At 41.0% G+C, this 12707-nt stretch overlaps 1 protein-coding gene across 3 annotated transcripts in view; it reads right to left on the reverse strand.

The window, feature by feature from the left end:
• LOC131137773 (glucocorticoid receptor-like) overlaps window positions 1-12707 on the reverse strand; it is a 63252-nt gene that overhangs the window by 16991 nt on the left and 33554 nt on the right. For 2 of the 3 annotated variants that reach the window (XM_058086030.1, XM_058086031.1), the window contains 2 exons: window positions 6643-6818; window positions 5464-5490 (listed from right to left, as the gene is read on the reverse strand). In XM_058086030.1, the coding sequence (XP_057942013.1) occupies window positions 5464-5490; window positions 6643-6818 (203 nt within the window). The remainder of the gene's footprint in view (window positions 1-5463; window positions 5491-6642; window positions 6819-12707) is intronic. The other variant, XM_058086032.1, reaches the window with a different exon arrangement.

The following is a 12707-nucleotide window of genomic DNA, read 5'->3' on the forward strand; positions in this document are numbered from 1 at the left end:
ACCGTACATGATTTCATAGATATAAGGTCAGCATTCCTCATACTTGTATGACAACCCAATAAACCCTACATGAGCAAGCACAGAAGAAAAGGAAATAAAAACCCTGTCAGGGAGGAAAACCTGGGTGCGACTGTCTGCCTTGAGCAAGATAGAGAGACAGAGAATGTTAGAGAGAGAGAAAACAGAATAGAGGGATTGGTGTTTATCTGTAATAATAATAAGTGTGTCAATAAAATTTAATACAGTGCAAAAACTAAAGATTATATATATATAGACAAACAACCATTCACACTCACATTCATACTTATGGACAATTTGGAGTTGCCAATTAACCTAGCATGTTTTTGGAATGTGGGAGGAAACCGGAGTACCCGGAGAAAACCCACGCATGCACGGGGAGAACATGCAAACTCCACACAGAGATGGCCGAGGGTGGGGAAAGACAAAATAAGAAGCCAAAAAGTTACCGCTTCCACACAAAATAGGAGGAGAACTCATTCATTCATTTTCTACCCCCTTTTTCCTCACGAGGGTCGCGGGGGTTGCTGGAGCCTATCCCAGCTGTCTTTGGGCGAGAGGCGGGGTACACCCTGGACTGCAAACAACCATTCACACTCACATTCATACCTATGGACAATTTGGAGTGGAGTCAATTAACCTAGCATGTTTTTGGAATGTGGGAGGAAACCGGAGCATGCACGGGGAGAACATGCAAACTCCACACAGAGATGGCTGCCGAGGGTGGAATTGAACCCTGGTCTCCTAGCTGTGAGGTCTGCGCGCTAACCACTAGACCGCCGTGCCAACCCTCTTTCTTTTTCAAAATATATAAATTGAAAAAAAATAATAATTGAATGCAGCCAATTAGTCGTAAAAAAAACACTGTTGAGACTGTAACTCAAGCCAAGGGTGAAACTGAACTTTGAATCACTTCCTCTCCTTCCCTCTCTGAGCTCCTCTCAGTTCCATCTGAGCAGTTCTTTTTATTCTTAAATATTTTATCGAGTAATTTGACTTGAAAGTTAATTATAGGGGTGTTATATCATGTCTAGGGGGCTCTAATAATGTTAAACACATGTTTACAAGGTCGTAAACAGGTGTTCTATGCTGTAACACTTAAAATATTCACGCCGTTTTAGCGAGCTTGATTTTGGTGAAAAACATAGGAATCCACAAGTCAACGAGAAAAAAAAATACTAAAGTATACTATATAAATACTATTTAAAGCTGATACCATACATCTCATGTATCTGGTCGATTTTAAAAGTTCTATCGTTCTAATTAAGTACAATGACTGCAGTCGCCTCAAAGGACTGGAGTATCAAAATATCAACATTTTCATAGAATCCATCATACAGCATTAAGATGTGTTATCATTATGTCAGGAATCGATAGTTTGGTATCGACCTCACTACCTCTCTGCCCTTTTAGTACTGCATAACAATGGTGACAAAGTGCTGCATTCAATTGTAAAACAACACGTGATCATCATGTCCACTTTCACTACTTGATGCATCCATGAGCTCCATAGACTTAAAACCACCTTAAATAAAGGCATATAAACATTTATGACATTATAAGGATTAGCATGTTTAATACCTTTACGCTTTATGGACAGCATTATGAATGCATCATAATGTGCTTTGTTTTGAGAAATGTTTTTAATGCACATGTCGTCCTTGTGTGAGCGTCACATGAATCTCTATCTGGGTCAGCATCAGACAGAAGACTCCATGGACTGTGAATGACACAATGGAGTCCTCCTGAGCCTGCTACTCCGAGTACCGTGTATAAATGTATGGAGCCTCAATGGATTTACTGGAAGAGTCACAAGCTCGACTAATGGATTTTATTTTTTGCCGTCATCCCAAAACAATGTATTCCCGAAAAGGGCTTCCTCTTAAAATTATTAGGCTTTGCTTGATGGGGGGGGGGGGGATTTTTTCGCGTGCATATGAAGACGTTATAACTGCATGGTGGCACTTCATACATTGTATATACAACAATGGACAGGCCACTGCACGCAGCAATGATTTCTGCACTATTTTTTTTCACAATCCAGTCCTCAGGTAAAAAAAAAAAAATGCTAACGGAAAACGAGCATCTTTGTAGTGAAATTGAGAGCGAGGTATCTACTCCTCCGTCTGTGCATGATGCTGAGACGAGCGTTTAGCGAGGCGTCGTGTTAGCTCGCTAAAGATAAAAATAATTTTTCATGTCAGCTGTTTCAATAATAATAATAATATCACTGTAGCTTGGTTGATATACATGTCAGTTATGTAACTGGAACATGTTTTTTTATTTTTTATTTTTCCCCAGGGCGGCACAGTGGAATAGTGGTTAGCGCCGCACAGACCTCACAGCTAGGAGACCAGGGTTCAATTCCACCCTCGGCCATCTCTGTGTGGAGTTTGCATGTTCTCCCCTGGCCACCAGTCCAGGGTGTACCCCGCCTCACGCCCGAAGACAGCTGGGATAGGCTCCAGCACCCCCGCGACCCTCGTGAGGATAAGCGGAAAAAAATGAATGAATGGGTTCTCCTCCTATTTTGTGTGGAAGCGGTAACTTTTTGGCTTCTTATTTTTTCTTTCCCCACCCTCAGCCATCTCTGTGTGGAGTTTGCATGTTCTCCCCGTGCATGCGTGGGTTTTCTCCGGGTACTCCGGTTTCCTCCCACATTCCAAAAACATGCTAGGTTAATTGGCGACTCCAAATTGTCCATAGGTATGAATGTGAGTGTGAATGGTTGTTTGTCTATATGTGCCCTGTGATTGGCTGGCCGCCAGTCCAGGGTGTACCCCGCCTCACGCTCGAAGACAGCTGGGATAGGCTCCAGCACCCCCCGCGACCCTCGTGAGGATAAGCGGTAAAAATATTAATGAATGAGTTCTCCTCCTATTTTGTGTGGAAGCGGTAACTTTTTGGCTTCTTATTTTGTCTTTCCCCACCCTCGGCCATCTCTGTGTGGAGTTTGCATGTTCTCCCCGTACATGCGTGGGTTTTCTCCGGGTACTCCGGTTTCCTCCCACATTCCAAAAACATGCTAGGTTAATTGGCGACTCCAAATTGTCCATAGGTATGAATGTGAGTGTGAATGGTTGTTTGTCTATATGTTCCCTGTGATTGGCCGGCGACCAGTCCAGGGTGTACCCCGCCTCACGCCCGAAGACAGCTGGGATAGGCTCCAGCACCCCCGCGACCCTCGTGAGGAAAAACGGTAGAAAATGAATGAATGAATGAATGTTTTCCCCATGTTAAAGGTTAAATAACTGTTAATAGTTATCCTCCCTATCTGTGTGGAAGTGGTATTTAAGTTTAAAGGAAATAACTTGAAGGCTACCGTTTAGGTCGCTAGCTCTCTAGTTTGCAAGTTAGCATGTGTCTCAAAACCCTGCAGTTGCACAATATGTTGTAAATAAAAAGAAAATGAATGTTTTCCCCATGATGTCCTTTGCTAGCTAGCGCATATTAACCTGTTTTCTCGCGCCGGAATGCGCCGAAAACTGACAAAAATATGCGTTCATGTTTCACATAAGTCAAGTTCGAAAACAGTGCAGTTCCCCTTTAAGTGGCGGGGTGGGGGGGGCGTAAGTCACTGTTAATGGGGATGTCATACAACTTAATGACAAAAAAAAAAAGTTTACAATAATACATTGCACACTGCCACTTTCATATTACTGTATTATAATTCAAAGTAGCGATGCCATAGTTCACGTTCTGATTGGCTTCTGGCTGCAAACAAAAATATCTCCAAACAAAAATAGCTCATCATGTTTTCACGTGTTTGTTTGCTTCTGACATGACATGACTACAATAAATCACTTGACAGTCACAAAACTGTCCGTACAAAACAACCACATCCAATCTACATAAACTCTGTGATTTTGCAGGAAGTCATCGCAAAAAACACCAATGGCGTAAAACCGCCATCTGTGGTGTCAAAAAGTAGCAGCTGAAGCTCAGTTAGTCAGTCCAATACTCTCTGCTCCGCTACGTCTACTTAACAGGGCCCACAACACCACCGGCACATTAAATATGAAGGAAAACTCGCACACTAAATCTCTTAACCCCCGAGTACAAGCGAAAGGACCCGCTGCTTACATAATCAACATCTCTGCATATTTGCTACAGAAACATAAATAATACATAGATTAGAGAGCGTATGGACTCTGCAGTGTGATGAGTGGATCGTTCCCCGGTGCCATTTCTGCATCGTGACTTAAAATGAAAAGTTTTACCTTTGCAAACACGCGGCCCGCGAGCCAAATGTGGCCCGCAGGACACTAGTTTGAGGCCCCCGCCTTGATATGAAAGTTTAATGTTAGTGCGGCCCGCGCAAGTTTGATATGGATGCTGTATGGTATCATGTACCCAGAAAAAATTATTACGTTTGATTAATGTTCATGTTAAAGGTTAAATAACTGTTAATAGTTATCCTCCCTATCCGTGTGGAAGTGGTATTTAAGTGGCTATTTAAGTTTAAAGGAAATAACTTGAAGGCTACCGTTTAGGTCGCTAGCTCTCTAGTTTGCGAGTTAGCATGTGTCTCAAGACCCTGCAGTTGCGCAATATGTTGTAAATAAAAAAAGTATAAATGTGACTATAGTCGTGTTTTGTCATGTCTACAGGGCTCTAATAATGCTTTGTTCATTTTAATCTGAAAAAAATAATTTGTCTACCCACCAACTATATGTGTTTTTTTAAGTTTTTATTATTTGCCCTTTTATTATGATTATTATATTTATTTATTTATTACCAATTGATTGATTTTCTTTATTCTTGATTTGTTTATTTTTCATCTTATTTTGTGTAGAAAAATAAAAAGTAAGATATTTGAGAACAGTGGAATGTTTTATCAGAGCTTTTATTGTAGAAAATTGGATAAAAATTTTAATAAATGCGTTTTTTTTTTTTTTTGGAAAACCTGATGCGGCCCAGTCTCACCCAGACCCGAGCTCCAGTGGCCCCCAAGTAAATTGAGTTTGAGACCCCTGGTCTACGGCATCTCTCAGAAGACGCTATCTTGCTAATTAAACCCTGGCAGTACTTCTAAAAGGTCTCTAAGCGACAGTATCGCAGTAATATGTGTAGTTTTGTAACTGGTTTTATAATCTGGATATGATCTGGAATGAATTTATTCCCTTTAATGTGTTTCCTATGAGACAATTGTTGGGAAATTTGAACATGGTAGTCAAGCAGCCACATGTTCGGAATCCTGTCCGAATGACCAAGTGGTTCATTCCAAATCAAAAGCAAAGAGTGTAAAAATCCCTCACACATCATTTGAAGGCTTGAATGAACAATTGCATGCATTAGTAGTAGAAGAAGAAGAAGAAGAAGAAGAAGAAGAAGAAGAGGCTGAGCATGATGACAAGCAGAGTTACAGGGACAAATGATCATAAAGAGCATCATATTGTGATTATCAGCAGCATGATTAGCATTATTAAAGGTGCTTTTATTTACCATCTGTCTTTTGTCGTGCTCTCCATCCTTCAGCAATGAGACAACGACCACAAAATGGAGAGCGGAGGTGGGTTGTTTGAGAGCGGGGGCGGGAGGAGAAAAACAAACAAACAAAAAATAACAGATATAACATTCTGAGAAAAGTAAAAAAAAAAAAAAAAAAAAAAAAAAGGCCTTCAAGTTGAGTTGCAGTAATGCGGCCTAGTTAAGGTGTGTGGAAACAAAGACATTTCTTTAGTGATGTTTTTTTTTCGTGCAGCCAAAAGACGACAAAAGAGAAAATGTGTAGTCATGCAAAAACTTCATGGACCAAAGCTGAAAACCACAGCTATATGCAAGCTAGCACAGCTAAAAAGTATGTGATGTTTGTCCTGTCAGGTGGAGGTGCTGGATCATGGAGGCTTAAGGCCCCCCCACATAGGTCACAACCTGCTGAGGTCACATATTCCGCCACTAAACATGCATGACCAAGGGACAAGTTCGATGCCTCGCCCTCAGACCATACATACAATCACCGAAGACGCCATGTTTCCATTCGGTGGTAAACTTCAGTTCGGATTGTGAAACAAATTCCACTTAGGAATGAGGCTTGATCAATTATGGGAAAATTAATCGATTAATCATTCATTCATTCATTCATTTTCTACCGCTTTTCCTCATGAGGGTCGCGGGGGTGCTGGAGCCTATCCCAGCTGTCTTCAGGCGGGGTACACCCTGGACTGGTCGCCAGCCAATCACAGGGCACATATAGACAAACAACCATTCACACTCACATTCATACCTATGGACAATTTGGAGTCGCTAATTAACCTAGCATGTTTTTGGAATGTGGGAGGAAACCGGAGTACCCGGAGAAAACCCACGCATGCACGGGGAGAACATGCAAACTCCACACAGAGATGGCCGAGGGTGGAATTGAACCCTGGTCTCCTAGCTGTGAGGTCTGCACGCTAACCACTAGACCGCCGTGCCGCCAATCGATTAATCAGTTAAGTCAATTTCTAATTCACAGAATAAAAAGTGCTAACTACTACACTGGGTGTTTTACTATTCACTAAAGTGTGTTATAGAGTGGGACACACTACAAGTGGGACATTTTTGCCCCCCCAAGCCGTGAACCAAACCGTAACACTCGATGTAAACATGGCGCGTGTTGTGTTATCAGAATAAAACACTAACCTTCCACGGCCCTCTTGAAGAACACCTTGCAGCTGCCACAGGTTACCACCCCGTAGTGGCATCCGGAGGCTTCGTCCGAGCACACCAAACACACCTTGTGGGCCTGTCCATTGGGTTTGGACTGGCCCTGCACCACCACAGAACTGTTGGACACTGCTGCCGCTCTAGGTGATGATCTGGAAGAGAAAGAATATACAGTATGACTTTTGAAAGTGTGGAAATAAATGTGGAACAGGTTGAAGTTTATTGATGGCATTTTGACTGCAAAGAGATACAGTGATGCCCTGTGATTGGCTGGCCACCAGTCCAGGGTGTACCCCGCCTCTCGCCCCAAGACAGCTGGGATAGGCTCCAGCACCCCCTGCGACCCTCATGAGGAAAAGCGGTAGAAAATGAATGAATGAATGACATTGATGCCCATTGCTGTGCTATGAATAATATAACACTTTCATAGTTGCAGCATAGAAAACCAGTTAATTACTTATTAAAGCCCTGCTCACATGAAATAGCACCCCTATAGTCACATTTACACGCCTGTTATTCTTTGCTTTCGGCTACCATTGTTTTGTAAATCAATTTTAGAAGCCTTCATCAGAATCAGAATCAGAATCAGAAAAGGTTTATTGCCATGTATGATCAAACACATACTAGGAATTTGTTTTGGTATAGTAGGTGCATACACATCTATTAAAAAAGAATGAAAAATACAAAATATGAAATACAAAATATGAAAATACAAAATATACAGAATAACAGTATAAATATATGTACACAGTCTGTGTTCATAGTCAAAATCCCAATGAAGTGCGTTGTTAACTAGCTCATATTAACTAGTTTTCCCGTGTTATAATGCATAGAAAAGAGAAAGATATATGCATTCATGTTTGCATAAAGTTTGCAGTTCCCCTTTAAAAAAAGGGTTTCAAACGGAGTAGAGAAGAAGGACAAAGTAAGAAACAAAAAAATATACCACTTCCACACGGAATAGGAGTATATTTTCACTATATGCGTTACATTAACGCCCAGTTTTGGAAAAAGACTGCACTTCCGGAATAATACACGAAAAAACAGACTGTGTACATATATTTTTTTACTGTTTATTCTGTATATTTTGTATTTTTCATTCTTTTTTTAATAGATGTGTCTGCACCTACTTCACCAAAACAAATTCCCAGTATGTGTTTGATCATACCTGGCAATAAACCCTTTTCTGATTCTGATTCTGAGTATGACAGCAAAAAAAAAAAAAAAAAAAACATACGAAAATGTGAGACAGCAGTATATTGTAGAAGCTTTTCATGGAATTGAAGCTGGTAAAATATAAAAATGTAGCATAAGTATTCAAACCAGCAGACGGCATTAAATTGTGTACTATAGTGGAACCTCAGTTAGCGTCATTAATTTGTTACAGAAAGGCAGACTCTAACCGAAACGGACACTAACCAAATCCATTTTTCCCCATAAGAAATAATGGAAATTCACTAAATGTCTGCACAGGCTAAGCTAAATCTCCAATTGTGCAACAAGGACCTTCAGAATCCCCCCCCACACACACATACACAATTCCATCCTATATTTAGAAGCGAGCTGAACTCGGCATATTGTTGGCAAAGTGCCAGCATATACAGAAAGTATGTCAGGTAGGAGCTACTGTACGTTGCATGAAAAGCTATTATGTCAATGTCACACATTCCTGTCAACTATGAAAGGGACGGCTTCCACAGTAGCTTGGCTCTTGTCTATGTTGCTGAGCGTCATAACGATTTTGCATGCAGCTCCATTATTCAGCATTCATTATACTATACATATCGTGTTAGAGTAGGTTTGAATCAATATTCAGCTAACCTGTCAACCGAACGTCTCCCCAAACAAGAATGGCCTCCAGGTACATGCATATGCACATAACACCTCACGGTAACCCCCGAAGGAAGGACACGGCCAAGTGTGGCTTACAACACATTAAACTGAGGCCTCGGTATTGCACCTTGGAAGAGACCCAATTAAGAAGGTTAGCTTAAGAGCCAAGTCGCTAAGGATCCCTCCAAGGGTATGCAGCCAGGCGCCAAGGGGGGGGGAAAGGACGATTGGGATGCCAGGAATCTGACAATATACAAATCCTGGGGAGATTGTGTAAACACAGAGGAGGGGTGGTGTAGGGGAGGGAGCAGGAGGTTCAGTTCTGAGAGTCGGGAAAGGAGAGCACGACATGCTGAGATGAAAAAGCCGACCAGATGCCGAAGCGATCTGGCAATAGCGGCTTACATTTATTTATGCCTTTTTTTTTTCTTCTTCTTCTTAATTTATTTCAGACATGCATACTATGTTACATTAATGTATCTCACATTTACACTTACAATATCTATATATATATATATATATATATACTTACATATATATACACACATATATATACGTATGTATATGTATGCAGCATACACAGATTATTTTTTTTCTTATTTCATAATGAATTACAAACATTATTATGATTAATTAAAATGGGATAGGGCGGCACGGCAGTGGTTAGCGCACAGACCCCACAGCTAGGAGACCAGGGTTCAATTCCACCCTCGGCCATCTCTGTGTGGAGTTTGCATGTTCTTCCCGTGCATGCGTGGGTTTTCTCCGGTTTCCTCCCACATTCCAAAAACATGCTAGGTTAATTAGCGACTCCAAATTGTCCATAGGTATGAATGTGAGTGTGAATGGTTGTTTGTCTATATGTGCCCTGTGATTGGCTGGCGACCAGTCCAGGGTGTACCCCGCTCTCTCGCCCGAAGTCAGCTGGGATAGGCTCCAGCATACCCCTATGACCCTGGTGAAGATAAGCAGGATAGAGAATGGATGGATTTATATTTGCAAACCAGCAGGTACGACTTCTTCCCAAGCAAGTCAGAGCTTTTCTTCCTGTCAGTCCCACATACACCAGTAGGAGGAGACGTTATGTTGTCTTTAATTTGCTGTCCAAAAGTCTTTGTTGTTTTGTTCGTCATAAAAGGAATATAAACTAAAGTCCCTCCTTTTGTCTCATCGTCCTGTGATTGGCTGGCCACCAGTCCAGGGTGTACCCCGCCTCTCGCCCAAAGACTGCTGGGATAGGCTCCAGCACCCCCGCGACCCTTGTGAGGAAAAAGCGGTAGAGAATGAATGAATGAATGAATAAAATGGGATAAAATAAACTTAACTGGAAAAAATCAGAAATGTTGAACTAATTTATTTAATTGATTGATTCACTTCAATACAAATGTATTTATGAAATGGTTGCTTTATGTACAGTATTTGTATTTATTTAATGACGTATAAAATGCTTGTTGGCCAGTTTTCACGGAATATGGGTGGAACTTATGTGCCGTTTGTACACAAAAACACATAGAAATACTCATCTTGTATAGGCTCCAGCAAGATAGAAAATGAATATATGCATCCACACGTGCAAACTGTCATAAAAAGCCAACGGGGTGGTGTTAGATATACCGTACGTACGTGCGCCGCTATCACTCACCCTCCCACAGCTCTAGAAACTAACTGGATGAGGGATCAAGCCTCATTAGGAGAAGCCTGTTCTGAACTGTATGAACTCCTTCTATGCACTCCATCTGTCAAATACTTAAACACACACAGACACACCAGTCAGGCTTTCACATGTTAACAAATACAAGCACATGCTGTGGACAGCAGTAAACATATACGTATCAAGTCTGCTGAAATGTTGAAACACTAATGGACACAATCATCCATGTGAAGCATTGAACGCTCTTATAAAAGTAGCCAATGGGGTGTTTATTGACAGCAGGGGTGTCAAACATGCGGCCCGCGGGCCAAATGTGGCCCGCAGGACACTAGTTTGAGGCCCCCGCCTTGATATGAAAGTTTAATGTTAGTGCGGCCCGCGCAAGTTTGATATGGATGCTGTATGGTATCATGTACCCAGAAAAAATTATTACGTTTGATTCATGTTCATGTTAAAGGTTAAATAACTGTTAATAGTTATCCTCCCTATCCGTGTGGAAGTGGTATTTAAGTGGCTATTTAAGTTCAAAGGAAATAACTTGAAGGCTACCGTTTAGGTCGCTAGCTCTCTAGTTTGCGAGTTAGCATGTGTCTCAAGACCCTGCAGTTGCGCAATATGTTGTAAATAAAAAGAGTATAAATGTGACTATAGTCGTGTTTTGTCATGTCTACAGGGCTCTAATAATGCTTTGTTCATTTTAATCTGAAAAAAATAATTTGTCTACGCACCAACTATATGTGGTTTCTTAAGTTTTTATTATTTGTCGTTTTATTATTATTATTATATTTATTTATTACTGATTGTCTTTATTCTTGATTTGTTTATTTATTTTTCATCTTATTTTGTGCAGAAAAATAAAAATTAAGATATTTGAGAACAGTGGAATGTTTTATCAGAGCTTTTATTGTAGAAAATCGGAACCAAAGCAATGAAAAAGTTTGTATATTTTTCTGTTTTTAATAAATGCGTTTTTTTTTTTTTTTTTTGTAAAACCTGATGCTGCCCAGCCTTGCCCAGACCCTAGCTCCAGTGGCCCCCAGGCAAATTTGAGTTTGAGACCCCTGATTTACAGTATGAGTAAAGATGGATGATGGAACATAAACATGGATGTACACAACATTGTGGAACAACCACCTGTCATCCGTCCATCCATCAATTCTATGCCGCTTATCCTCACTAGGGTCGCGGGGGGCGTGTTGGAGCCTATTCCAGATGACGCCATCCGAGAGGGGGGGGGGGGGGGGGGGGGGGGGTAAACGCTGGACTGGTCGCTAGCCAATCGCAGAGCAGACCACCTGTCAGTTAACTGGAATGCTAATCTCCAGTAAAGGCGCGATTATATTTCAAATAGTTTATAAAAATAAAAATAAAAATAAAAATAAAAATAAAAATAAAAATAAAAATAAAAATAAAAATAAAAATAAAAATAAAAATAAAAATAAAAATAAAAATAAAAATAAAAATAAAAATAAAAATAAAATAAAAATAATTTCTTGACATTTTTATTGGTTTATTTCATGGCCCGTTGATGTATTTCCTAAAAGTCCCATGCATGACATTTGGATGTTTCAATGCCACGACGCCTTCATGTACAGATATAGTTTGTTTATGCTCAATCAGGAAATATGAGCCATCATTTCACCTTTTTTTTCTCTTCCTGTCTTTCCCTGCTTGCACTTCCTCTTTCTGCATCACAACACTCCACTCCCATCTGTCAAGGTTACATAATAATATTAGTGCTGCCATCCCGCCTCCTTCCTTCCTCCGCCTCCTCCCCCCATCAGCCAATGGGGTGACAGGGTGTATGGAGGAGGTCAGGCGATTCATAGGATTATCCAACTCACCTACCCGGAGACAAGCACAGGGTTTTTCCCCCCCCCCCCTGTGTTTGTGTAGATGTGATCTTTGGAGTCACTGAGTAGAGGACATAAAGCGTCCCTTGTTTCAGAGGCCATCATGTGATTGTGTGACGGTCCCCTCTTGTCCGGACCCCCAGCCTTGACTTCCCCCAGGGCCCACCCTTTCATCTTACTCGCTGTCACTTCAAGCATCATTTCGCACCACTGGACTCCTTTGTGCTCCCGTGATGTGACACTTTTGGAATCATTCTGGACACGTTCACCCATAGTGTTTTCTTGTACGTCTCATTAAAGCAACAATATGGGGTAATGCTAACTTGCATCAACTGCTTGTATCGAGGACAGCGGTTGCCAGGGCGATCCTAGATCTGCTTTTACAGTGGTAAAAAATCTGATTGGAGGACTTTTATGTTGTGTTGGTGCTACGGTTACTGTTCTGATACTGTTAGCTAACGACCTAGCATGACTTAATCCAACAAGCATAGCAAACACTGGCATGTTAGCATTTTTTTCGGACACTTTTAGGCCTTAAACTCAGCATTTCAACAATTTTATCTCCCCTATCGTATTTAATAAAGTAGCCCCCATACATTAATTAGCATTCTTGCTGTTGACATGTTAGCATTTTGTTTACATCAATAGAATTCTGAGAGTACGTAATATAACCGACAACTATTAGCATATGAGCCTTTAATGTG

This window comes from Doryrhamphus excisus, chromosome 11 (genome assembly GCF_030265055.1).
Source record: "Doryrhamphus excisus isolate RoL2022-K1 chromosome 11, RoL_Dexc_1.0, whole genome shotgun sequence".
Classification (NCBI taxonomy): Eukaryota; Metazoa; Chordata; class Actinopteri; order Syngnathiformes; family Syngnathidae; genus Doryrhamphus; species Doryrhamphus excisus.